The 27,898-nt window shown below is 44.6% G+C and overlaps 1 protein-coding gene across 5 annotated transcripts in view; it reads left to right on the forward strand.

The window, feature by feature from the left end:
• Nucleotides 1-27,898, forward strand: part of DGKD (diacylglycerol kinase delta) — a 107,470-nt gene that overhangs the window by 47,298 nt on the left and 32,274 nt on the right. For 4 of the 5 annotated variants that reach the window (XM_020288122.2, XM_076006056.1, XM_012791580.3 and 1 more), the window contains exons 4-6: nucleotides 26,256-26,360; nucleotides 26,666-26,798; nucleotides 27,736-27,842. In XM_020288122.2, the coding sequence (XP_020143711.2) occupies nucleotides 26,256-26,360; nucleotides 26,666-26,798; nucleotides 27,736-27,842 (345 nt within the window). Of the gene's footprint in view, nucleotides 1-12,578; nucleotides 14,200-26,255; nucleotides 26,361-26,665; nucleotides 26,799-27,735; nucleotides 27,843-27,898 lie in introns of those variants that run through there. The other variant, XM_012791583.3, reaches the window with a different exon arrangement.

Genomic DNA, 27,898 nt, shown 5'->3' on the forward strand with positions numbered 1-27,898 from the left:
CTCAAGCGATCCTCCTGCCTCAGTCTCCCGAGTAGCTGGGACTACAGGCATGCGCCACCATGCCCGGCTAATTTTTTGTATATATTTTTAGTTGGCCAATTAATTTCTTTCCATTTATAGTAGAGACGGGGTCTCGCTCTTGCTCAGGCTGGTTTCGAACTCCTGACCTCGAGCAATCCGCCCGCCTCGGCCTCCCAGAGAGCTAGGATTACAGGCGTGAGCCACTACGCCCGGCCAAATTTCTGTTCTTTATAAATTACATAGTCTGTGGTATTCTGTTACAGCAGCACAAAACAGACTATGACACATGTCTATAGGGCTGCTTCTGTATAATACCACATATAATGCTGTGAGTATAAAAAGACAGTTTATATTTAATTCATAGTATTTCTTGTTGGCAGAAAATCTTAAAGGTGGTGTATATGAGAATTAGGTTTGGCAGCTGTATTAGATTCCTGTGGCTTCCTTAAAGATTATCACAACAGAAGGATATTCTCTCCCACTTCTGGAGGCCAGAAATCTGAAATCAAGGAAGGTGTTGGCAGGGCTGTGCTGCTTCCTGAGGTTTTAGGAGTGATTCTGTGATTTGCTTCTTTCAGCTTCTGGTGGCTCTGCTCTAGGTGTGCCTTGGCTTGTGGCATCACTCTATAATCTGTCCCTTTCTTCACATGGCGTTTTCCTCCTCCTGTGTCTTGTCTTCTCTTTTATATAAGGACACTTGTCATTGGGTTTAGGGCCCGCTCAGATAATCCAGGATGATCTCTTCTCATGATCCTTAACGTAATTACATCTGCAAGGACTGTTTTTCCAAATAAGGTCATATTCATAGGTTCTGGGATTAGAACATGGACATAGCTTTTTGGAGGCCATCATTCAGTGCCCTACAGCTGCTTATAAGAAAAAACACCAAAATAAGAATGGCGTGAACATGTAAGGTTTTATTCATCCACACAAAGGAAAGTAGTCCTTGGTCAGTATGGTCATTATGCATGGTCACCTGAGCCCTTCCGGGATGTGGTTCACCTGGTCCAAGAGGACTGCCAAAGTGCTAGTCACCACTGTGTCTCCTTTCGGGAGAGGGGCAGACAGAGGAGAGAAGAAAGTGAGTCTCCTGACAGGACTTCATAATCTATATTCTTGCTCTCCTCAGATGAGTCTGTGGGTATGACTATATTTTATTAAAATTGTTTTCCATTGCAATCGTGTTTTATTTTTGGCACTTATAGACATTCTGAGAGGGAGTTTACAGGCTTCACAAGACTACCAGAAGGGGTCCATGGCACAGAACAGATGAGGAACTCTCGCATGGCTTCCCCAGAGTATGACGTGGCACTTCTGATATCCCACGGGCCAACCCCTAATCCTGTGGTCACACCTCATAGCTATTGGGTTTGAGATCTCCAGGCTTTGCTGCTAGTGTCAGCCTAATGATTGCCTTGAAATAACTATGTCAGAACAACCATGCTATACAAAGGGAGGAGTGGGTGATTTTTCCTGTCTGTATTTATAACTTCCTTTTCCATAAGAAATATTGTTAAAATAGTTCATGGTATCCAGAAGTTTTACAAGGTATGTTATAAAAAAGATCTTCCTTGTTAGCTAGCTGTGTGACTAGGACAAGCTACTTCATCTTTCTAAGACTTTTTTTTTTTCTTGTCTATGAAATAGGGATATTACTAGAGTCCATCTCATAGGCTGTTAGGTTGGCACAGAAATACACTCTGATGTTTCCTAGTTTCTGTCTCCACCACTACTCATCACTACTAGTAGGAAAGTAATAGGGTTTAATTTGCTAATATATAGCAGTTGTTCTGATTTGTAGGAATTCCAGAGGATTTCAAGTGAGGCCAACTTTATAGATAGTATTAAAAATAGCATCTGTAGCCAAAGAGTAGATATCAGGAAAGAGTTATTATCCTTAAGAGTTAGCAAGCAATTCAGTAAAAACAGGAAAAATAAAATTTGAAGGAAGACCAAGTATAGTTAAACATATAAGATACCTTTGTTTAATTGCTAGCTAAATTAAAAGGAAATTATGTGATGGCTTCAAAGTAACATTTTTAGTTGTTTTAAATATTATCTATTTGGCGTTCACATCTGTTGAATGAATGAACGTTCCCTAGTAGGCCTGCATAAGGTGAAACTGTGCTTGAGTTTCTCAGCTATTTCCAACAGATGTCGGCCTGGGGGTGGTTAGGGCTGCTCCTTGGGTGAGGAACCATGACCTTTATCCAGATTTTGACATTAGTTTTCCTTCTCAGTGTGTTTGAATCTCAGACATTTCCTTGGCAAAACCCCTATGTCAGTCACTTTGGCTCAGGGAGAGGAAAAACTATATAATTGGCGAATTTCCCCACACGAAAGACTCTTCCCAATTCCTGTGACTGCTGGCCTGGGTCTAGGATGGGCAGAGTTGTATTTGTGGGTCCCCTAAGTCCTCTTGAGTGCCAAGTGTCTTCGCCTGTTGGGAAGCCCTGTGCTAGTCAGCAGCTCCTGCTTCCTGGGCTCACTGCTGTGAGCAAGCCTGTCCCCTTCCTGCTCCGGGGCAGGGGTCCAGGAGAAGCTGACCATGTGTCCTGTCTGTGCCAACTCTTGGCGGTGGGATCTCGGCACCTTCTTAACCACCTGTTGCTTCATCCCCCCATCCTAAAACTAGGGCAGTGCTACCCAGCGTGGCGGTGGTGGGGGTGTTTAGGCACTTGGCACAGAGTAGGTGCTCAGTGAATGATATGCTGTGTTTGTTAAAATGTGCCTTGGACAGCAATGCAGGCCTGGGGAAGCAGGTGCAGAAGGGAGTCAGTCCAATGAATTTCATGCTTTATAATCTATGTTGTGTTCTCAAGTCAAGAAGCAGGAGGAAGCAGGCATTGAGCCACATTGGTGGCTGTTTACCAAGTGAAGGTAGCACCTGCTGCTATGGCACAGCTGGTCTGAAAGACCAGGTTACTCCATGTGAGAGCTTAGGGCTCAGTTTTTACAGTCACGCCAGGCAGACACACACAGAGAAGATACTGTCCTCTTTGGGCAGCCTAGCTGGTGAGTGATGGAACCAATTGTGAGGTCTCTTCAGTATGTTTAAAATCTGGGGTGGGGGAAACACTGTTACGTGTCTGGGCTGTGTGTTTAAATTATCAGTAAGGGTTGCATCTGTGAAATCTAAGGCATCTTCACAATATTATGTGTGTATGTGTGAAAATATGTATGTTTGTATGTTAATTGTTAACATTTATTATACCTGATAATTGTTATTAACAAGTGCAGTGTACTTGCTAATTGTCTTTACAAATTATAGGGAAAACAAAAAATGGACAGTTGAGAGACTGTCATTGGACTGTAGTACTTTTGTAAGGGAAAAAGACATGCTGGGAAGGTACATGGATTTGATTAAATTTTTTCTTAGGATGCCTAAGAAATTGATAATTTTAGCTGTTCTTTACCCAGTATTCTTTGGTAAGTGTGCCAGGGGTGGGATCAAGGCAAGTCCTGTCTGTCTGGTGTTTTCCCTTAAAAATTATGAAAATGGTATCATTCTCCAGGAAATCATGTTAAAAAAAAAATCTTATGTTCCTGTCCCAGAATAACCTGGTATTTCAGAGTGCACAGAGTGGTAGGATCTCTATTTCCTTGAAACAACTTGTTATCAAATTAAGATAATTCCCTGCTCTGTGGTTGGGAGCCTGCTGTTTATTGACTCAATCATTCGTCTTCCTCTACAACTGGAGAACCTGGTTTGAAATGTTAGACTCAAAAACGAAACATGTCACCCCTCTTCCCTGCCACATTTTTAAGACAGGAGGGGGAGTGTAGGAGCGCTTGTCACTAGACCTGTGCAGGAGGGTTGGCCCTCCAGACTTCGCCTGCTATAGACTGTGTCCAGTGTGGCGCTGCCCAGGGCTGCAGCCAGGTGTGCTTCCATCCCTGTCGGGCTTTGTATGTCGGGCTTTTCTGTGGCCTGCTTGCTCACTGGACGCAAAGCTCTATAGAGGCTGGATCAGCATAGTTAGACGTTTGGAATAGTTGGGAGTGGGAGTGGCCACACCTTGTCCTTTATTTCTTCTTCTTCTTCGAAAAAGGAGGGGATGAATGTACACTGACCATGGAGGCAGGAACTTTGGGGTTTATCCTGTGCCTGACATTGACCAGGAGCTGGCACTACTTCCTCATCTGTAAATCAAGGGTGCGGGTGCAGCTGATTCACCAGGGCTGTTGCCAGCACTACTTTGCTTTCCAAAAGAAGTATCTAATCACACCAAGGAATAGATTGGGTATTTGTTGTTCCTAAGGCCCTAAGTGGTGGTGTTTCCAGTGCCAATTCATATAGCCTATTAATTATTTTTAGCGTCCACTTTGACTTGCATATGTTTCCTGGCTTGGATGACAGGCTCTATGGGCACCCTGGTCATTCAGGGAAAAGTCTATATTGTTCTTTAATGAATATTCCAGTGCCCTAAAATATGTTGATATGAAACATATTTTTACAGCTTAATTGAGGCATAATTGATATACAATAAACTGCAATATTTGAAGTATACAGTTTGATGAGTTTTCTCTTACTCTCTTTCTCTCACACATATTGAAACTGTCACCACTGTCTGGATAACATTTCCATCACCCTGAAAATTCCCTTATAATCCATCTTTCTCTTTATGCCCCTTCCCAGGCAAACATGGATCTGTTTTCTGTCATTGTAGATCAGTTTGCATTTTTTAAAGAATAGGAATTGAATAATGCAATATGTACTTTTATGTCTGACATCTTTGACTCAGCATAATAGTTTTGGAATTTTCATGTTGGGTATGTCAGTAATGTATTCCTTTTTATTACTGAGTAGTATTCCATTGTATAGCTAGTCCACAGTTTATTCTGTTGTGTTGGCATTTGGGCAGTTTTTAGTTTAGCTATGAACATTTGCATACAAGTCTTTATGTGGACATGTGCTTTCATTTCTCTTGGGTAAATACCTAGTAGCAAAATTGCTGGGTTGTATAGAAAGAGTGTTTAACTTTTTTTTTTTTTTTTACCATTACGAACATGTGGAGAGTGTTTGACTTTTTAAGGGACTTCTAAACTGTTTTCCAAAGTGGTGGTACCGTTTTACATTCCCATCAGCAGTGTATGAGAGTTCCAGTTGCTCCACACCCTCACCAACACTTGGAATGGTCAGTCTTTTAAATTTTAGATGACCTAATAGATATATAGAGGTATATCATTGTGGATTTAATATCCATTTCCTCAGTGATGAATAATATCAGCATCTTTTTTTCCTGTTTGTTGAGAGTTTTTTATTATGAATGGGTGTTGAAAATTGTCAAATGCCTTTCTGTATCTATTGAAGTGATCATATGGTTTTTCTTCTCTATTTTGTTAGTAGGACAAATTAAATTGGTTGATTTTCATATTGATTGATTGATTGAGACAGTCTTGCTCTGTTGCCTAGGCTAGAGTGCCATGGCATCAGCCTAGCTCACAGCAACCTCAAACACCTAGGCTCAAGCCATCCTCCTGTCTCAGCCTCCTGAGTAACTGGAAATAGAGGCATGCGCCACCATGCCCAGCTAATTTTTTTTTTAGTTTTATTTGCCTGGCTAATTTCTTTCTATTTTTGGTAGAGACAGAGTCTCGTTCTTGTTCAGGCTGGTCTCGAACTCCTGACCTCAAGTGATCCTCCCACTTTGGCTTCCCAGAGTGCTAGGATTACAGGTGTGAGCCACTACACTCGGCCTGATTTTCAAATTTAAACCAACCTTGCATTTCTGGGATCAAGCCGATTTGTTCATGATGTATCCTTTTATTTATTGTTGGATTCAATTTACTTTATTTTATAAAGGATTTTATATCTATATGCATGAGGAATATTGATCTATCATTTATTTTCCTTCCTCCCTCCTTCATTCTTTCAGACTTCCTCTTTTACTTTCTTTTCATCTTTATCAGGTTTTGGTAGTTGGGTTATGCTGCCTTCAGAAAATATACAAACTAACATCATAAAAAAGGATCAGTGTTCCCCCTCTGTTTTCTGATCAAGTTTGTGTAAGTTTGGTTTTTTTCCCCTTTTCTATTTCCTTTCCTTTTCTCTTTTTCTGTCTTTTTTCTTCTAGAATTTACCGATGAAACTATGTGAGTATGGAGTTTTTTTGGGTGTGGTAGGAAGGTTTTTGATAATGCCTTTTGATATTTTTGATAATTCAGCTTTTTAAATGGATATAGTCTCTTCAGATTTTTTTGTTTCTTGTGTCTACATTGATATTTTATGTGTCCTCTTCCTTTTCCCTCTGACTTGTGTCTGTTGGAGGGAGAAGTGGAAACTACGAGAGAAGGGACGTCCTGGGACTTGTTGACCTTTTTCCAGCCCAGTGCCTCAGAGCCATGCATAGCACCAAGTAGCCATTCAATAAATACTTGTTGGGTTCCTTGCTTTGTTGTTGCTGTATCTCTGTTCCTTGGCATCTCTGGGAAGCTGTTCCATCTCCTTCATCCACGTGAGACTGTGTCATAGTCATGCCGTGACAAAGAGAGGGCTCCTGAGTCAGGCAAGGTGGCCTCGGCCGACCTGAATGCCATGCCCTCCACAGCGGCCGTTCAAATTCCTGGTGATGCACAGACCATCTGAGTCAGGGCTTGCCAATGAAAAAGATATTTTTCACCCTTTTCTGTTCTGGTATTTTAAAATGCTAGATCCTGTAGTTGGCATTACTTCTTTTCATTTTTGCAGTATACTTGAAACACAAGAGGAATGAGGGAGGCCTTTGTGAGCTTGGTCAGAGGAAAGGGATAAACCATTTCTGAACATCCAATTAAAATCAGGAAGGGGGTGGTCATAGATGAGGGAGGATAATTCCAGCAGGCACTTGGCCCTGTACATGATTACCTGCCTGACTGGGAATGTGGTCTGAGATGCCCTTTCCTCTGAGATGCATAGATTACAAATGACAGTCCCTGGACCAAATACATGAATCAGTGAGGGAGTGGAAGCAAACTGGGTAAATTGGACAAGACATCTCTCTTTGAGGATGTAACTGCTGTAGCTAGATTGCGTTTAGGTCCCTAGTGTCTAGATGGGTCTGTGCCCACATATCCTTTCCATCTTAAGGGGGCTGGGTCTTTGGACACCTGCAGCACTACAAAGGTTGGCTTGGGAATCAGGGGCTCCCTCATCATAGCTGGGAACTTAAAACAATAGCTCTACTTCTCATGGTCTTGTTCCCTTCCTGGGCACAGTGTCATGTTAATCAGAGTACCAAGTTCACTTGCCAGAACACACAGCTCCTTTAGACCATGAGAGTCACCAGGCAGGCACTTTGTCTCCCACAAACCATGATGTGCCCTGGATGAGATGACTTGGCCAGCTGTCTCCTGGCCCCAGCTCTCTCTTGTATGAACAGTATGGCCTTGATGAGTCACCTGTCCTCTCTGGCCATCCATTTCCCAGTGTGTGAAGTGAGGTTAGGGCAGATGGACATGGGCATGTGCCATGAGTCTGTGGATTCACCTTCAGATGTGTCCTGAGCAGGAGGACCATGTGACACCTGTGACACTTTGAAATGTCTCAGATATCATGATCCTTGCCTTATCTCTGCAGTCCTGTAGTTTTGCTTTACAGTGATAAAATTTGTAACCTTCACATTGTAGTATATTTTTTTCAGGAAATGTAGTAGTAATGTATTTGAAGACATTTTCCTTAGAACTAGTTTTTGGGGAGAAGAGATGACTGTGCCTTCCATCTTGCATGATGAATTGGCTTGGGGGGATGAGGCCATCCCACTACCGAGTGAGTAACCGACCATTTTTTTTTGTGCACTGCCCTGGAGCTGATTCGTCACCCTGGGTTCCCTGCCTGAGGGAGTTGGTAAGGGCTGAAAGGACCCACACTTTGGATTCTGCCCCTGGTGGCCTGGTTCTTTGCCAGGAGCAAGACTTGGGAGCACCCTCACATAGGTAGCAGTTCGACCTCAGTGGGAGACATGGTTGCTTTCCCAGACAGCTGAGCTCTCAGACTAAAGCACAGTAAAGTTGGAGAACATGGGAATCCTTAGCTCACAGAATAAACTCTGTTTTAGTTTTCTGTGCAAAATAGGGATAAGGGTATGCTAGAAAAGTTATGCTGAAGTATGTATTATTGTAGTATTTTTAAATTTTGTAAGGTTTTTCATTCCAAAGTACTTATTAAGTGTGAGCATACACACACAGTTTTGAGATGTGACACTTTGGGTAACAACAGAAAGTATTGAATTCTGTATTTATTGAGCATGTACTAACCACATGCCACGTGCTCAGGGATTTATCTGGGAACAGAAGAGAGACCCTTTTGTTGTAGAGCCAGAGCAGAGAAAAAGGGACAAGATCCACATTCCTTCTTTAATGCTGTAAGTTGTATTTAACTTCTCCAAATCAAATTCTCTTTATAGTCTTCCCAAGATATATATGACCAATAACTTACGTAAGAGGTTAGCAGCAGACTTTTTCTATAAAGGGCTAGATGTTTTAGGCCTTGTGGGTTATGGGGTCCCTGTGGCAACTGGCTAACTCCGTTGTTGTAGCCTGGCCATTTGTAGCAGCCATGGACAGCATGTAAGTGAGCAAGTGTGGCTGTGTTCCAGTAAAACTTTATTTAAAAACAGGTGGCAGGCCATAATTTGCTCGCCTTGGATTTGATTTGCAGTGTTGTTATTTCAGCCTGTTAAATCAGGCTCCCTTGGTGCTGCTGCCTATTTGAGTTTAGAGTTTTCAGTGCTTATCTCATGAATTAAATCTATTTATTTATTGTTGGCACCTGGAAGATAAAGAAGACTCCATTTCTGTGCCTTGGTTTTCTTTGTGTGACAATGAGGATGGTGTCTCAGATTAGGTTTGGGATGGTTCAAAGAAAACCCTAGTAACAGTGGCTTAAATAAGGTAGAGGTTTATTTTTCTCTCATAGAAAAGACCAGAGGCCAACAGTCTGGGGCTGGTGTGGCAGCCCCTACTGGGCAGAGACCCAGGGACCTGCTGTCTTTCTGCTCAGCTGTCATTAGAAAGAGATTCCCCTCTGAAGGTCACCTTGCGGATACAAGCACCCATGGCATGGCTTCTGGTTGAGTCATCCCTGTCAAAGAGCTTTCCTGGAAGCCGCTCCCTGGTGATGTTGGCTCCTTGCCTCCTTTGCTGTCCCAAGCTGCAGGGCTGGTGGGAGACAGTACTGTAGTGAGGCCCGGCTGGAGGCCCTTGGGGTGGCAGGGTCAGTTGGTGAAGGGAGTTGTGTAGGTAGCTGAGGATAATTATCTTAGGTGTTGATTTTTGTAGGGAAAAAAGTAGCATAGATAAATTTACAAACACCTTTTATTGTAGACAATTTGGAAAATACAGAAAATCAGAAGGAAAAAAAAAATTCCTCAGTCCCACCACTTGAGATGTGGACGTCCAGTGTTCCTGGCTATGTGTGTCCTGCCTTTTAAGTATTTTTTTTAACATAATAATATAAATACACCCCATTTTCCCCTTAATTTTTTTTTTGTGGTAGAATACACATAACATAAAATTTACCATCTTAACCAAATTTGCCATCTTAACCACAAATTTTTTTTGTGGTAGAATATACATAACATAAAATTTACCATCTTAACCATATTTACAGTATAACTATGCCCTTTTATAAGTTCTTTTTTTTTTTTTTTTTTTTTTTTTTTTTTTTGAGACGGAGTCTCACTTTGTTGCCTAGGCTAGAGTGAGTGCCGTGGCGTCAGCCTAGCTCACAGCAACCTCAAACTCCTGGGCTCAAGCGATCCTTCTGTCTCAGCCTCCCAAGTAGCTGGGACTACAGGCATGAGCCACCATGCCCGGCTAATTTTTTCTATATATATTAGTTGGCCAATTAGTTTCTTTCTATTTATAGTAGAGACGGGGTCTCGCTCTTGCTCAGGCTGGTTTCGAACTCCCGACCTCGAGCAATCCGCCCGCCTCGGCCTCCCAGAGAGCTAGGATTACAGGCGTGAGCCACCGCGCCCGGCCTATAAGTTCTTTGTAAACCTTGTTTTCCCCTCCTTGTGTGGTTTTTTTTTTTTGTTTATTTTCTGCTTGGTAGCTGTTCCATGGTTTACTTAACCATTGGAACTGTTGAACATGAAAACAGCCTTGAATCAGTTCATAAAGGTGTGGACAAGACTTTGTCCTGAGGGCCGACACCTGGCCCGAATCAGCAGATGCAGTGTTCTTACCTTGGCCTCTTTGCCCTGGGAAATTTTATTGCTTTATCAGGTTGACCTTCAGTGATCAGAAAAGTGGACGGCGAGCTTTCAGGCTCCAGAGATTGCTTATGAGCCTTTTTTTCTTCTCTGATACTTGCTGGCTGTAACATTACTGTATATGTATTACACTTGGGTATGTGCAGCTTTGCCATCAAATAGTCCCAGAGAAAAATGAATAAATTATAACTGTGTGGTGGCTGTCAGACTTAATGCCAAAACATTCCCATTGCTCACCCTCTATCCATCCCTTTAAGACCCACTCCCAGGGAACTTTGGTTTAGATTTCATTACCACTGAGACTCCTAGGTGTTTGAGCTATCGACTCCAAGCTCCTTTTCCCCTCTGGGCAAAAGCCGAGGCATGCAGGTACATCCTTTCTGCTGTGGTGTGTTTCTCTAACGAGAAGTATACTGGCCCAGAGGCCGAAAGTTGAGGTCACCAGCTGCAGGACACGGCTAGCTCAGGAGGAACACAGCCCTGGACACAAGGCCTTTGGCCTCACTTATCCCTGATGCTGTGTGCGTTGTGTCCATAAGCTCTGCCTTGGAATTCTTTATTGCATCTTAGCTCTTTGTGCATTTTGCCTCTTATTTCCATAATTCACCTGCAGTGACTTCCATCCATCAACTCCTTCCCTTTTTTTTTTGAGACGGGGTCTCATTTTGTTGCCCAGGCTAGAGTGAGTGCCGTGGTGTCAGCCTAGCTCACAGCAACCTCAAACTCCTGGGCTCAAGCAATCCTGCTGCCTTAGCCTACCGAGTAGCTGGCACTACAGGCATGTGCCATCATGCCCGGCTAAATTTTTCTATATATATTAGTTGGCCAATTAATTTCTTTCTATTTATAGTAGAGACGGGGTCTCGCTCTTGCTCAGGCTGGTTTCGAACTCCTGACCTCGAGCAGTCCTCCTGCCTTGGCCTCCCAGAGTGCTAGGATTACAGGCGTGAGCCACTGCGCCCGGCCAACTCCTTCAATTTTTTTTTTTTTTTTTGAGACAGTCTCACTTTCTTGCCCAGGCTAAAGCGAGTGCCGTGGTATCAGCCTAGCTCACAGCAACATCAATCTCCTGGACTCAAGCAATCCTACTGCCTTAGCCTCCCGAGTAGCTGGGACTACAGGCATGTGCCACCATGCCTGGTTAATTTTTTCTATATATATTTTTAGTTGGTCAATTAATTTTTTTCTATTTTTAGTAGAGATGAGGTCTCACTCAGGCTGGTTTTGAACTCCTGACATCGAGCAATCCGCCTGCCTCGGCCTCCCAGAGTTCTAGAATTACAGGCGTGAGCCACCACGCCCCGCCTCCTTCACTTTTTTAAAAGATGAAATTCTGGCCAGGTACAGTGGCTCACACTCTGGAGGCTGAGGCAGGAGGACTGCTTGAGCTCAGGAGTTTGAGAGCAGCCTGTGCAAGAGTGAGACCCCATCTCTACTAGAGATAGAAAAATTAGCTGGGAGTCCTGTCGCACGCTTGTAGTCCCAGCTACTCAGGAGGCTGAGGCAGGAGGTTCACTTGAGCTCAGGACTGTGAGGTTGCAGTCAGCTATGATGATGCCACTGCACTACACCTGGGGTGACAGAGTTAGACTCTATCTCAAAAAAAAAAAATAGTTCTATATTTACTGCAGTATTTCCTTATATAGTTCTTTAAATTGAATCTCGCTTTATTGCCCAGGCTAGAGTGAGTGCCGTGGCATCAGCCTAGCTCACAGCAACCTCAAACTCCTGGGCTCAAGTGATCGATCCTCCTGCCTCAGCCTCCCTAGTAGCTGGGACTACAGGCATGTGCCACCATGCCCGGCTAATTTTTTCTATATATATTAGTTGGCCAATTAATTTCTTTCTATTTAGAGTAGAGACGGGGTCTTGCTCTTGCTCAGGCTGGTTTCGAACTCCTGACCTCGAGCAATTGCCCGCCTCGGCCTCCCAGAGTGTTAGGATTACAGGCGTGAGCCACCGCGCCCGGCCTAAATCGTCCTAATTTTTTTTAAAAATTAGGATTGCTGTTTCATTACTGCTTGGTTACACATTTGCATAGGTTCTGAGTGTCCTGACTCAGCTTGCCTTTTCCCATGAGACTTATTTTTATTGTGCACTTTTGCAGAATGTGAGCATTTTTAGGAACTCAAAAATTACGTTATAGCAAGGGCACCTGTAATGTTTTACTGTTCTAAGATTTTTTAATTCCCTTTTTAATACAAATAGCACGCTTATTATAGATAATTAAGTACGGATGACCCAAACAAAAACCACTCAAAAGTCTTATCACTGAGATTCTAGATATAAACATTATTTTATGTAGACCTGTGATCCTCAAACATGGGTAGGGATAAGAGGGTGGGGGAAGTGAGATTGAACTAAAGAGAACATTTGGGGACACAGTGTGTTGTCACAATTGCAGGGGTGGGCGTGGCGTGCCTGCTACTGGCATCTGGTGCGTAGAGTCCAGGGATGCTGCTCAGTTCCTTAAATGCCACCTCTTATGTGTGTGGACAGCCCCCACAACAAAGAATTATCTGGCCCCAGATGTCAACGGTGCTGAGGTTGAGAAACACTCATATAGACAAATAATTTTTCAGCCTTTTCCTTTGAATATCAGTGAATGTACTTCAGTTTTACAGTGGACTCAATCATACATACTGGTTTGTGACCTGCTTTTTCTGTCACTTTATGAATGTCTTTCTGTGTTCACAAATATGTATTCTCATCGCCCTTTTAAAAATTACCGTATGGCATTCCTCCCCATGAACATGCCATCACTTACTTTTTGCCAGTCCCTTCTGTTGGGAGGCCTAGGTTATTCTGGTGTTTTGCTGTTAGAAGCATGTTTGTGCGTTGCCTTCTGTGTGCTGGTTTACAATTACCAGCCCACTGTTGGGAAAATGCACGCTTGGGGTAAAACTTGAGGTGCTTTCATGGGTAATAATATTCCCTTCTTCCCAGAGGCTCTCACACCCCCCAGCCCACCCGCAGCTCGAGGCAGTCGCAAATATCTCAAGTTTTCCTGCAGTTGAACACATCGCAAAGCTTAATGAAGCACTGTCGAAATATTGAATAGACAAGTAACACTGAATATTGCTGTCATGTTTCATTTTTAGGTAGAACTTTCCACTTTTTGCTTCATTTTACTTCTTGTTCCTTTTGAAAAAAAATCTATCTTCTGCTAGATTACATGTGATTTCAGCTCTTGCCAACTTGGCTTTGCTCTATGCCAGGGCTTCCTGCGTTCCTGGGGAGGCGGGCGCTTTGCTCCGGCTGTGCAGTGGGCGGCACCTGTCAGCTGTGATGGCGGGGACCCCATCCATGCCCCTAGAACTTCCCTGAGACTGGGGATGAGGTGCCACCCAGGAGAGGAGGTGCGTGGCAGCAGTCCGGCTCAGGACCAGGTGGCGCCGCGTGCAGAGCTGTGGGGCGTTGGGGTGTTTGGCGCAGCGCTGTGCAGAGGTCTGGTCCTGGACGCTGGGCTCTTTCCGCACAGGGCTCCAGGAGCTTGTTTGTGTGGCGGTGTCTATTTTTGTGCTTTGCGTGGTGCTCCGTGAGGAAGTCCGCTGTCTACGCACATCCCAGCTGCTTTGAATGGTCTCGGGGCTTCCAGGTAGGGAGTTGTGGACGGGGAATCCAGGGTTCAGGGCAGCGCTGGAACAGCAGGATGTGAGTAACAGGAAGTGACTGCAGTTACTGAGGGCGCCAGATGCTTATTCTCGGCCACCTTTCCAAGCGCCACGGAGCGGGAGCTATATTTAGCAGAGTGTTTCTGACCTCCTACTCCTGCCCAACACTGTCCCTTCGCTTCTGTCTTGGTCAGTGGCTGAATTGCGTGGTGCCGATTTGTTACTCTGGCGTCTCTGATCTCCTTCATGTGACCCGCAGGTTCCCGTCAACTGATTTTAAAACTCATTTTTTTGTTTCTACTGGGTCACTTCAATTCTGATACACGTGGAGCACTTGGAGAATGTTCTGAGAGAGGGGAGGGAAGCAGGTAAGAGATCCAGGTGGCGGTGCGCGATCAGACCACGGGAGGCTGTCTGGGTAGTGAGTTAAAGGTAGGGGTTTAAAATGAAGTAAGTGGGAGGACTTGTGTGTTTTTGGGAGACACTCCAGAGGGTTGATGCGCGGATTACATGTCTCGGAAGGGGAAGCCTGGGGATTTTAAAGCTATAGGCCCACATGCTAGACACATTCTCTGGTCCTCACCTGGCCAGACACAAAGCCTATAGGTGGGAGGAGCTTCTCTGTGGTGAATTCCTATCATCTGAGTTTTTTCACAGTCCAAGTTTTTCCCCCCAAGGCCCCAGAACAAGCACTGCAGAGCCTGGAAGTCGTCTACTCAGATTTGTGCTACTTTGGGCGTGGGTGAATTTTTGCCCGACAGTGTCTGTCCACCCCTCTTGGACGGTGCAGGACACGTGTCTCTGTGCTTTGAGGAAGTTTCTAGGGTGTGATGTCAGTTTGCAGTGGCAGCCATCCTACCGATTCATGGAAAGGGGTGTGCTGGGAGAGAGGTGTTTTTGTTGGTCTCCTCTAAAAGCCTGCTTGTGTGAGGTCCCGCCACACAAGTGCCTCCCCTTCCTCCCTTGTAAGGCGTCTACCTTGTTTTCATGCACTCAACCAGCTATTTAGGATTCAGGAATCAATTCTAGGGTGAGAAATTTGAGAGGCAAATTGAGAACAGACGTGTCTGCCACTCAGCATGCAGCAGTCAGCAGTGGCCTGGCTGGGGTGTGAAAAGCTCTGGGAGTGCCGAGCAGTGTGTTAGAGATGGCGAATCATGGAATGAATTCCAAGCTCAGGCTCACAGGAGACCCCACCTCAGTTTTATCAGCAGAATCCATCTACCGGTGTGGTTTCTGGCTAACCCATTGCCTTCTGTATGGCTAAACTATAAATACAAGGCATGGTCATATTGTGTGTCTTTGGTTTTGGCTTGAGTATTTTAGCATATTTTTGTGCCAAAACATTTAAAACATTCTAAAGGCAACATAATGAACAACTAGGTACACTTTCCAGCCTGGAGCAATAAACATTATAGATATAATGGAGGGCTTTTGAATTTTCTTTCCTATTCTAGTCCCTCCTGCTCTCCCTCCCTGGGGGTTGCTACCATTCTGAGTTTGCATGTTTTTATACTTTCTCTACATGTATATGTAGGCATAAATCATATTAGTATTGTTTAACCGATTTTAAAATGTTGAACTTACAGAATGTTTGGGAATGCCTAAAAAAAAAAAAATGTTGAACAAATGGTATACTGGATATCTCCTGCATTATTATGTCTCTGAGATTTATTCATATGAATGTATCTGTCTTTAGTTAAATGGATCAAGGTTTAAAATGACTGATTCCTGAAGTTAAATCAGAGTTCCTGGAGACTGGGATGTGAACCTCAGAGGTGCTTACAAGTACAGCTTGAGCTGAGGTCCACGGTGCCAGTTTTCATGGCTTATTCAGTGCTCCAGTGTGTATGGTGTCCCACTGTTGACTTAAGTTTTCCCAGATCTCACCATTATAAACAACATGCATGGACATTCTTACCCTTGTCCTTCTGAGCACATGGGTAAGAGTTTCCCCTAGGATGTGTTTATAAGGAAAGATTGCCAGGTGTGTGTGTCTTTAGCTTGAACAGATAGCATCAAATTGCTTCCAAAACTATATATTTTTAAACTACTACCAGCAGTGGTAACTAACGTATGAATAATCTCATTGCTCTAGTGTCTTTAACTTTTTTTTTAATATACCAAACTGATAGCAAGATGAAGACCTTGTGGATGAGATAAGACGTGGCTAAGATCTAATAGATATTTCATCCTTAGCATGGCCAGAGGAGAACTAACAACACCCCCTAGCCCCCCACCTGCAAAGCCTGCTTCACCGAAGCATCCTGCCACACCTCACCAGCTCTTGGAGGGTCACTGTTGACTCCTGTGTCTCATCCCATCCTGTCTACACACCCAGAGCCAAGCCACTTTCCTTGATTTCATCTCTTGATAGGTTACTGAGGAGTTTCCCAAAGGCTTCCTGACTTCCACCTTACCCCTACTGTCAGTTTATACCAGAGCAACCAGAGCGATGCTTTTTAGACCCAAGTCGGATGTCAGCCTTTTACACAAAGGCTGCCCCAGGTCCCCCTTTCACATGGAGTAAAAGCCGAAGTTCTTAAGGACACCTGTGTGGTCCTCGGTGGCCCTGTTCCTGATGCCAGCCCCAGCCTTGCGCCTGCTTCAGCTCTGCCCTTCTACCTCCTCCCTCGCCTTCTACAAGTCTTCACCTCCTCCCTCACCTCTTCCCTGTCTCTGCCTCCTTCCTCACCTTACCGCCCTCTCTCTGCTTCCTTTCTCACTGTCCTGTCCTTATTGCAGAGCCTCCAGATGCCCATACCTTCCTTTTCTGGCCCTTTCTCCCCAGCACTCAGCACCAGCCACTATTGTGCATATGTTTCATTCACTTTCACCTCTTTATATTAAGGTGTTTGTTTATTGCCTGCATTCAAATGTAACCTCCATGGGAGCAGGGATCTTATCTGTTTGTTCAAATGAAAGACTACCTGAGTTTATTTCTGAGGAAGAAAGGAAGAATTTGGAGCTCAAAGGAGAGGGATGAGTACAGAGCGGAGGTAATGTTGGGTTTGTGGGATTTCTGACTTGGGAAATTGTGTGGATGGTGGCAGAGTCACGGGCTGTGGGGGCATTCAGTGGCAGAAGGGCCTTGAGTTTCCCTGGGCATGTGGTGGAACCCCCAAGGGGTTTGTCTGGTGGGGCCATGGGGGTGCTGGGGCTAGGGGGGGCACTACCTTTCTGGGCTCTCGTCTTGGTGGTGTCTCTGGCTGCAGCCAGATGGAGCGCACGCTGGGGTTGACGTAGGTGGGTGCTGGGCCGGCCCACCCTTCCAGGAAGTGCATTTCTGTTTGAGGCAGGAGCCTGGGCTTCTGCCATCCTCTGTTCATGGCCGAGCTCCTCTGGTTACATAGCTTCACCGATTCCTCAAGCACTGTTGTGTTTAGAAACAAATCCTGCCACTGCTGGGCTCGGTCTTATACCCCAGCCACGTGTTGCAGCCTGATAGCAAAATGAGCAGCTCAGCTGGGGGCACAGTTCATGGCACTACTGTGTGTACTTTGACTCAGATACCCACTGACATAGTCAGGGCAGCCCGAGTTTCTACCCACCAGCTGGGAGGTAGAGGACTGGATTGGCTTTTTCTTGAGAATGTGTACTGAAGGTGTATCTGCATAATATTTTCTTGGTGTTGAGTCAGATGTTTCACACCTTGCACTACCTACAAATACAGGACTTTAACAAGATAAGATTACACTTTTAACTCATGCTGACCACAAACACCCTGTCCTTAAGAAACAGTATTGTTCTGGGGTTACTCCTTGATTTTCCCAGTTTAAACTTAAATGTTGTTGATTGTGGTTACTTATGTTTAATTAAATTTTTTATCTTGAGATCCTTTGTAACCTTTATCCTGTTTCCTGCCATAGTAACCTCTTTCACAAATCTGGTACGATATCACACCCAGGATATTGACATTGTTACAGTCCAGAACATTCCATCTCCATAGGGAACCCTCCTGGTGCCCTTTATAGCTACACACACTTCCCTCTATAACCTCTGGCAGCCACTAGTCTGTTCTCCATTTCTATAACTTTTTCATTTTAAGAATGGTATTTAAATCAAATCATACAGTGTGTAACCTTTGGGATTGGTGTCATCCCATGAGATTCATCCAGGTGGTTGTGTGTCAGTAGTTGTTCCTTTTCATCGCTTCGTGGCACTCCATGATATGGGTGTACCACAGTGTGTCGGACTGTTTGTCCATTGAAGGGCGTCCGAGTTGTTTCCAGTTTTTGGTGATTAAGCATAAAGGCGCTATGAACATTCATAAGTAGGTTTCGTGTGAACGTAAATCTTCATTTCTCTGGGATAAATGCCAGAGAGTGCTGGTCTATGGTAGTTGCATGTTTGTTTGTTTTTTAAGAAACTGACAAGCTGTTTCTCAGAGTGGCAGTGCGGTTTTATGTTCTAACGAACAGTGTGATCCAGTTTTTCTACATCCTCTCCAGCATTTGGTGTTATCACTAATTTTTATTTTAGCCATCCTAACAGGCATGTAGTTCTCTCTCATCATGGTTTCAGTGCGTGTTTCTCTAGTGGCTAATGATGGTGAATTTCTTTCCATGTGCTTCTCTGCCTCCTGTATATCCTTTGACATGCTGGGGCAGGGGGCTCGCTACTGCTGGCAGGGAGAAAAGGCCCAGCTCCCTCGGCCTTCTCTGGACACCTTCTGGCAGGCGGCTGCTGGGATGCCTCGCTGCAGCCTGTCCAGTTGGGGTTGGGCCACAGTTCCTTCTGTGGTGTTAGCTGGTTAGTGACTACTGTTGTTGATTTCTGTCTTTTCTGGCTGCCCCATTCCTAGTCCCTTGGCTGGAAAGAGGAGGCTTTTGTTGGGGCTTTCCCCGCCCCTTAAACCCATTGGTGTTTGCGGCTGCCATCTTCTTTAGATCCAAGTCTAGAATATACGAGGCAAAAAGAAAACCCAGAGAACTTGCCACCGTGTCATCCCAAGTTAAGACCGTAGTCAGTCTGCTTCCTTTTCTCACATTTCAGAGTCCTCTCATATTTGTTTTCTGATGTCCAGGAAGTTTTGTTGGACTCAGTAGAGGAGTAGGGAGTAGTATGTCCATGTAATCTGAATTTGAGTCCATGAAATCTGAAGAGTGAGTAGCTCTCTGTCCAGGCTGAATGTTCTGCCCCCACCCATCCTGTGTTCACTTGTGGCCTTTGGACCATCCTGGGCTCAGGACCTCACATTTACTACTTTCAGGGCTATTTGGTTTGTCCTGTGGTTCCTGTGTAACACAGTTTGCAGGATCTTGAAGTTTTGTCATCTAAAGTGTCCTTTACAAATGAGATGCACACTCAGATCAGCGGTTAGAAATGGTCGGATGAGACGCGGCTGTTGGATGAGGCGTGGCAGTGACTTAGCTGATGGTGAACCAGATGACAAACTGCCTTTGAAATAAGATCTTTCAGATCTTATTTCTCCACCTTCTATTTTGAACTTTTGGGGAACCTGTTGGAAAGGGAGGGGCAGCCTGTCGCATGACTTAATGAGGTGTTGATTTTGTCCTTGTTCTGATCCTCCATGCCAGTCACCCTACTGAAAAGGAAATGAAACGTGCCAGACGCACTGCTTGTTCTGCATGCTCCCAGGAGAGTGCCTGCTGGGCGCCAGTTCTTCCCGCCTCTGCTCGGCGTTCCTGCCTGGGCAGCTGGGGTCTGGCCCACTGTCCAGGTGAGAAGCAGCTGCTGGGCAGAGGTCTGGGGCCTGGCGCGCAGCCAGCCTGCCTGCTGTCCTGGCCGCACCTCCTCATGTGCTGCGGGACCTCAAGCAGGCCCCTTGGCCAGGTTGTTTCCTCTCCCAATACCTCTTCATCAGGTTGTGGAGAAGTGCAAGTGAGCAGATACCTTTCAGACATCCAGCAGATTGTCCCGATGTTCTTAGTGCCCTATCCGTGTTAGCCGAAGCTGTCCTTGTTGTGTTAGCTACTGTGTATGTAAGTCAGAGTCCACCTTCTTCTCCATCTAAGAAATCATATCCTTATGTCTCCAGCACGTTTGTCTTTTTCACTGTGACTTCTCGAAGATCACTGCCCATGATTTATTAACCCCCTTGGCTTATTCTTCCCAAGACATTTTGTCTCTGGCTTGGGTGTCTTGAACTCATTCGGAAGAGCTACACATTTTCTCATCTCTCTCAGAAGATTGTGTACTTGTGTGAAAGGATGGAAGCAAATGTTTTTATTTCAAATAGAAATTTTAATGCTTTTTTTTGGTCCTTAGCATTTATTATAAACTTAAGACTTTATACTTTTTAAACAGATAATTTTTGAATAGGCAATACATTCACGTGGTATAGAAATCATAAGAACAAAAGTATAAAGTGTTTCCCAGCCACTCAGAGGTCCCCTTAGTAGAGGTAACTGATATTACTGTTTCCTCTACACTACACTCTTGGTGCAGTTGGCTTTTATCCTGTAACAGTATGTCCTAGAGGTTGTTCCACGTGAGTACTTGGAGTAGCTTCATTCTTTTTAATGGCTGTGTGGTATTCCCTTATATAAATGTGCCATAATTACCATACTGGTCTCCTGCTAGCCTTATACTGATTAGTATTTGGGTAGTTTTCCAGTCTTTTGTCTTTACAGTGAATGCTGCCATAGATCACCTTGTATATACAGTATGTGATTTCTCATGAGGATATATGGGAGAATACATTTATAGAAGCACTATCATTATAAGGACAGGGATATGTTTTAAAGTTTGGTGGATTTAGGCCGGGCATGGTGGCTCACGCCTGTAATCCTAGCACTCTGGGAGGCCGAGATGGGAGGATCGCTCCAGGTCAGGAGTTCGAGACTTACCTGAGCAAGAGCGAGACCCCGTCTCTACTAAAAATAGAAAGAAATTATCTGGACAACTAAAAACATATACAAAAAATTATCTGGGCATGGTGGTGCATGCCTGTAGTCCCAGTTACTCAGGAGGCTGAGGCAGAAGGATCGCTTGAGCCTAGGAGTTTGAGGTTGCTGTGAGCTAGGCTGATGCCATGGCATTCACTCTAGCCTGGGCAACAGAGTGAGACTCTGTCTCAAAAAAAAAATGAAATAAAATAAAAATAAAGTTTAGTGGATTTTACCAAATATTCCCCATAGAGGTTGTTATAATTTATGCTCCAATGTATGAGAGTCCATAGACCATGTTATTAAACTTTTGATCTTTGTGAATCTGGTAGGTTAAAAAAAAGGCATCTCATGATCTTAATTGGTATTTATCTTGTTAGTAAGACTGAGCATTTTTTCATATATTTAAGATCCATTTCTAACACTCTTTTAACATAGCTCTGCCAGTTTTCCATATTCATTCATATACTTCCATCTTCCTCTGTCTGTCTCTTGTACATTTAGTTTTCCAACCAGATTTTGTCAGAGTCTGGGTAGCTGTGCAGTTTTCTTTTGAGTTACATGGTTAGTTTTATATTTCTGAGAGATTCCAAGTTCTGTATCCTTTTTACTGAGGTACAGCATGGATATGAGAAATATGCTTGTTACAAGCATACGACTTGATGAATGTTCCAGATCAAGGGGAGAACAGTAGCAGCTCCCAGAAGCCTTCCTGTGTGCCCTTCGCCTCAAAACAGCTGCTAGGAGTAGCTAGCTTCTGACACCATAGATTAGTTTTACTTGTTTTTCTCCAAACTTTACATAAAGGAAATTATGTAGTATACATTCTTCTGTGTGAGGCTTCTTTCTTTCAGTATTGTAAGATCTATCACACGATTGCATGTAGCAGTAGGTGGTTCCTTTTTATTGCTCTGTGTTTTTCCATTATGTTAATATGCTACATTGTATTTATCTCCTCTGCCAATGCTGGGTATTTGAGTTGTGTCCAGCCTGGGCCTGTTTACAGCAGTGGTGCTGTGAGCATTCTTGTGTGTGTCTAGAAGAGGAAGATGTGTGTTTGCCATTCTGTTGGGCACATGGGTGAGATTGCTGAGTTACAGGGTATGTATAAGTTGATCTGTTTTCCAAAGTGGTTGCATCAAATTGCACCCTCACCAGCACCCGATAGCGTCTGTTTTGGTTCAGCCATTATGAACACTTATCACATGGCGTTTTTAATTTCCACTTCCCTGGTGACTGATGAAGTCAAGGACCTGGTCATGTACTTTATTGGCCATTTGTGAAATAACTGTTCAAGTCTTTTGTCCGTTTTTCTGTTAGTTGGTCTGCTTTTTTTCTTACTCATTTTTAAGTTCTTTTATCTTCAGGAGACTTCCAGCAAGCGTCTAAGAATTCAAATCCATCTATAGCTGTTCTGTCCTGCCTCAGCATTCTGTGAGCAGCACATCCGCCATTTGTTTCCTCCACCTTTCCTCTATGATGTCCTTTCTGTTTCTCTCTAGTCTTTCCAACTAAAAGGTCTAGGGTGTATTTTCTCTCCCCGGTTTGTGGGTTTCCATGCAGCCACCTATCTTCTAGCTCTGTGATGTAACTCTGCTCCTTCCCTTGGTACCACATCATCAGTCCTGGCCTGTGGAATCTCTTCAGTGTCATTGGTTTGTCCTAGTGAGTTCACTTTATTGCCCTACTTTTAATTTGCATTTATCTTTTAAGTTGATTTATTTACGTGAGCCATTTTCCTCTTATAAATTTGCTTGGAAAATGTGAGCATCTTCTGAGATCCAGTCTTTTCTGTGTGAAGGCTGGATTTTGTAGATGGCCCCAGCTTTTTTATATCATTCCTCAGTTGCCAGTAGTTATGGTATTGGCTGCAGTCCAAATACAGGGACACTCCTTAGAGTGTACACTCCTTAGTGTATTCCTTAGAGTGACTCCCCCGCATCCTCCTTCTTCCCGCCCTGGTGGACCGGGCGAGCAGCTGGGAAGGCATAGCCTGAGGGCTGGTGTCCAGCCCCTGCCTCCTCACCAGGGTCCTTCTTGCCCATGCCATCTCCCACCTCCAGGGATCGAACAGTGCTATCCAGAACGTCCCCCAGAATCAGCCTCCTGAAGAGGCCCGCCTCACCCCTGCCAGGTGTCCGCCTGGGCTGGTGCCAGAGGAACGGGAGGAAAAGGCAGGGCTTCTGCCTGAAAGGAGCCCACTGGCTGGGGCTGGGGGCTGGGAAGGCTGTCTGGGAGCTCACCAGGAGGCGTGTTCATGGAGATGGAGACGCAGCACTAGCGTGAGGCATGAGCAGTCACACGCACGCAGGTCACGCCAGCGCAGAGAGGCCGGGTCCGGCCACAACTGCTCTGTGGGCAGCCCAGAAACATGGATTCTGACTCACAGGTGGCAGGGCCTGATTGGAGAGAAGCGGGGATTGATTTCTGTCTGGTGGGACTCTCTTGTGATGATGCTTGTGATTTGGAGGGGTAGACCGTTGACCCCAGCATGGTCTCAAGGAAGGCAGTATCCACCTGGGAATCTCATCTCTTGACTGTATCAAATGATGATACCTGAAGCTGAGGGCTTACTGAGCATGGCTTGTGCGTGACATGCTGTCCCAGGACTTTGAGGTTGCGATGACCTACACCTCACAATGATGCTAGGATGTGACATTGCCATTAACAGTCCCAGTTTTGAGATAGGGTAATAGAGGCACAGGGCAGACTCTGTAAGTCTCATAGCTAGCAAGGGCTTCAAACCCAGGGGCCTACCCAGTGCGCCTGTGCACATTTGATTCCTTTCAGTCCCAGCCCAACCCAGCCAGGTGGCTTTTACCATCCCCTTTCCAGAAGGGAAAGAGTCTTTCCACATTTCCCAACCAAGTAATGGCTGGGTGGGACTCAGATCTGTGTCTGTCTCAGGCTTCTTCATAACAGAACAGGCACAGGTAAGAATTAAAAAAAAACAAAAACAAAAAAAAGCCCAAACCCATGTTCTTGGACATTTATCTGTGGCTCAATGTTTATTCCCTGTAAGCAATCACATACAGATTAAGGAAATGATGCCATTGATCATTTGTTTGTTGACTTTAAGCCTAATGGTTTTGCCTGCAGTCGGCTGCCCAGTCGTGCCTGGCACCCACTCGGCTCATCCAGTAAACCTTTTTTTTTTTTTTCGCTGCATGGAGGGTGTGGCCCAAACGGCACAACTGAGTTCTAGAATGACTTGGGCACTCTGTTGTGTTCAGGCTGTCATGGGAGTAGTTGACATAAAACCTAAAGTAGAATCTGACATAAAAAGTCTTGTTGTCTTCTGTAAATATCCTAATTGCAATGACTCATATAATCTCTGGGTTATGCAAAGTAATGCCTTCGTTTTGCTGTGTTTATTATCCTGACAAAAACGTGTGAGTACTAAAACTCACCCCTGAGTGAACAGGCAGGGAGTGCTGCTCAGACTTGATAGACAGATGGTGGTGACACACGTGATGGATGCACCTGCTTGGCCAACTGCTCCTAGCTCTCCGTGGCCTTCCCAGGCCCTGTCCTGAGCACCACCAGCTCTGCCCTCAGGCCCTGCCCTTGTTGTCTTCACAGCCGGGTCATCGTTGCAAGTGTTTGGCTGTCTGTCTCTTTCCAGTGTAAGTTACGTGAGGGCGAGATGTGGTCCACCATGGTCTGGAAGAGACACTCAGCAGGTTTGCCGAGCCCACAGGCATTGCCTGGTGGGAGAGGGTAGTTCATGCCCTCTCGGAGCAAGAAAGAGAGCGGAGTGGCCCCTCCAGTCCCTGCTGAGCTCCCCCCACCCCGCCACCTGCTATCCTGGCTCTGCCGCCTCCTACCCCAGCCTGGCGGCAGGTTTTCTTCTCTCAGTGACCGTGGATATGTGGAAGAGTGGATGAACTGTGCATGGGGAACCCAGTTCTATTCATCCCCCTGTGTGATGCAACTTAATCATGGGGGAAAGAATCTGTCTGTAAAACACTATTTCTCCATTATCTGAGCCAGAAACATGATCATCTAATAGTTTAAATTGGGTGTTTCTTTATCAGGTCTTCTTCATGTAAATTAAAGCTATAAGATGGGCAGGAACCCCAAAATTAAATAGCATGCTTTATTGATGAATCCATAAGGAAGGAGGCATTTTCCTAACACTGCTGGTGAGAATGCAAAATGATACAACCCCTGTGGAGGAGAATTTGGCAGTGGCAAAACTACATGTGCATTCACTGTTTGTCAGGGCATCAGAATTGATCCCAGAGATACATTGGTAAAAATAGGAAAAGCTCTATGTAAAGACAGTTCACTGCAGCACCATGTGGAATAGCAAAGGATTTTAAACAGCACAGAATTCCCGAATAAGGTGCTGGTTGACTAGACTGTGGTACTTGTATCAGATGGAGTAGGACAGAATAAGTTGCTCTGTATCTCTGCATATGGCTAAGGAGTGATGGCCAGGGTATGTAATTAAATGGAAACTCAAAGGTGGAGAACAGTGTCTGTGCTACATTTAAAAAGGGGAGACTATGAATATATACATGTTTCATATATCTTAAAATGGAAGGAGAAGCCATACTTTTTTTTAGAGCTACCTATGGGAGTCTGGATAGAGGGGAGAGATGTCAACATTAGACTTCTGACTCTGTTGTTTTGTAGATTTGACTTTGGAAATGTGTAGATCTTTTACATCATTATAAAACAAAATGAAGTGAAAGTTTATGACTTTTAAACATTTTGAGAATTGTCACATTTTTCTCTAAACAGTTTGTGCTCTGTTTACTTCCTGTCAGTACTTGAGGAGAACACTTTTCTCCCACGACTTTGCCAACACTGGATCATCTTTTAAAACTTTGCCAGTCCCATGAGTGAAAAGTCGATTGCCATTTTCATGTGCATTCTCTGATGACTGAAGTGTTTAAGCAGCTTTTATTTGTTTATTAGCCATTTTGTATTTCTTTGGTGAAATGCAAGTTCAGAGCCTTTTTTATATCAGGAAGATTTTTTTCCTACTGATTTATAAACTCTCTGTATTGTGGCTATCATTTTCATTTGTTGATTATTAACAGGTTCATGGCCTCATCTCCAGTTAAGTTGTTCAGGCCCAGACTATAGTAGCTGTTTTTTTTCTGTTGCCTTAAATTGATGTTTTCTACAAGAATATGTATGTGCGATACATGCTCATGTTACTCTAGAATTAACTGTGGACCAGACTTCACTGAAGTGTGCAGGTGGTGGGTGGCAGCACGTGGGCTCTCTGAAGCAACACAACTGTTTTCCTCTGTTCACTTCTCGTTTTTGTTTTAATTGTCCTAGGGCTTAGTACCATGTGTAAGTAGTAAGTAGTTATAAATGTCCACTTAAGTTGATTGCCAATAAACAGATTTCATTGTCATTTTGGTTTGAGATTTAACGACCCATGACAACTGTTTTTCTGTTTTGTCCAATGTGAATACTTGAATGAAACAGTAATTTTTCATTACGTGCACACATATGCACATATATTTTGGAGGTAGATTTTTAAAAAGTGTTTATAGCTGTTAGCACTTGCCCTTTGTTCATGGATATATTGAACATGTTTCTTTCTGCAGGTCATCACTCCATGTAGGAAGCTCATTTTGTGTGCTGATAACAGAAAAGAAATGGAAGATTGGATTGCGGCTCTAAAGACCGTCCAGAACAGGGAGCATTTTGAGGTTAAAAAGGAAAAACACCCTTCTATAAATGCTTGTTGCCTCTGTGGCCCCTACCCTAATGTCCTGCCATCTGACACCTCCCACGTGCACACCAGCAGTTCTGGAACTCACGTTCTCAGCATGTTTTTATTATAAAATTAAGGCTGCTGCCTGTCCTTTCTGCAGACCTTCCCACCATGACCCTGTCCTTTGTCAACCTTCCTCCTCCCCTTTCTTGGATATTTTGTTTAATCCTGTCCAAATTGCCACACTTAAGAATTTCAAAGGGACGTCTTATCTTTGCCATCTTTATTCCTTTCTTCCAGCCCACCCAGTACAGCATGGACCACTTCTCAGGGACACACAATTGGTATGCCTGTTCCCACGCGAGGCCAACCTACTGCAACGTGTGCCGGGAGGCTCTGTCTGGGGTCACGTCCCACGGGCTGTCCTGCGAAGGTGCGGATGATGTGTTTGTTGTTCTGTTGGGAAAGGTGACCTGAGGTTTTACTTGATAAAGCTTTTGAAATCCAAACACAGTCACCATAAATAAGCCATGGCCTCCCGGTCAGTCAAGGAGAAAGTGATTTCTGTGACTCTGTTGTTTATTTTACCTACTGAGGAGTCCTTGTTAAGTCATTTTTTATAGTGCTCAGACAAAGTAAAAAGAAGGGCTGTGGTGGTGAGGAGAAACAAAGAGGAAGTGTAGAGAATGCAGAGGGAAAGACGTTTCTAAAATATCACTTGGCCCACGGTAGTGATATTCCCTATGCGGGTAACTGGGTCCTGGTTATCTGGATTGAAAGTGTCTTACGGACATCAAGGTCAGGGCCACATGTTTGAACGAGGGAGTCTGATGCGGGGCAAGGCCAGTGGTTAGAGCAGGGATTCCAAGCCATGGCTTGTGGCTAAACTCTGCCTTTGGCCTGTTTTTATACAGCTCTCAAGCTTCAGACTGGCTTTTACATTTTAAAATGGGTGGGAAAAAACAAAAGAAGAATAATATTTTGTGACACATGGAAATTCCATGAAATTAAAATTTCACTGTCCATGAAAAAGTGCTGCCTTTGGCTGCTTTCATGCTACTCGGACAGCACAGTTAGTTGTGACGGAGGTTGCACGCGGCTTGCAAAACCTAAAATGTTCACTCCCTGGCCCATTACAGAAAGTTAGCTAAATCTTGGCCATCCTTGATGTGTGATCTCACTCCCGCCTCTCGTGCCACTGCCATCAGCCTCTAAGCAGGTCACAGTAGTTCAGTTACAAAATGGGGAGTGGTGTTGGTCCCTTTCCTGACTTTTCTAGGCCTGGGCAGTTCTTATGACGCTGTCTGCTCGGCGTGGAAAGCTCTTGTCACAGATGAAGCTTGCAGGCCCATACATTCCTTCTCTTTCAGTGTGCAAATTTAAGGCTCACAAGCGATGTGCTGTGCGTGCAACCAACAACTGCAAGTGGACCACGCTGGCCTCGATCGGGAAGGACATCATTGAGGACACAGATGGGGTATGTCAGGGGGCCCCACCCTCCGCCTGCCGTTTCATTCAGGATGGTCACCCTGG

The sequence above is a fragment of the Microcebus murinus genome, chromosome 8, assembly GCF_040939455.1.
Source record: "Microcebus murinus isolate Inina chromosome 8, M.murinus_Inina_mat1.0, whole genome shotgun sequence".
NCBI classification, from domain to species: Eukaryota; Metazoa; Chordata; class Mammalia; order Primates; family Cheirogaleidae; genus Microcebus; species Microcebus murinus.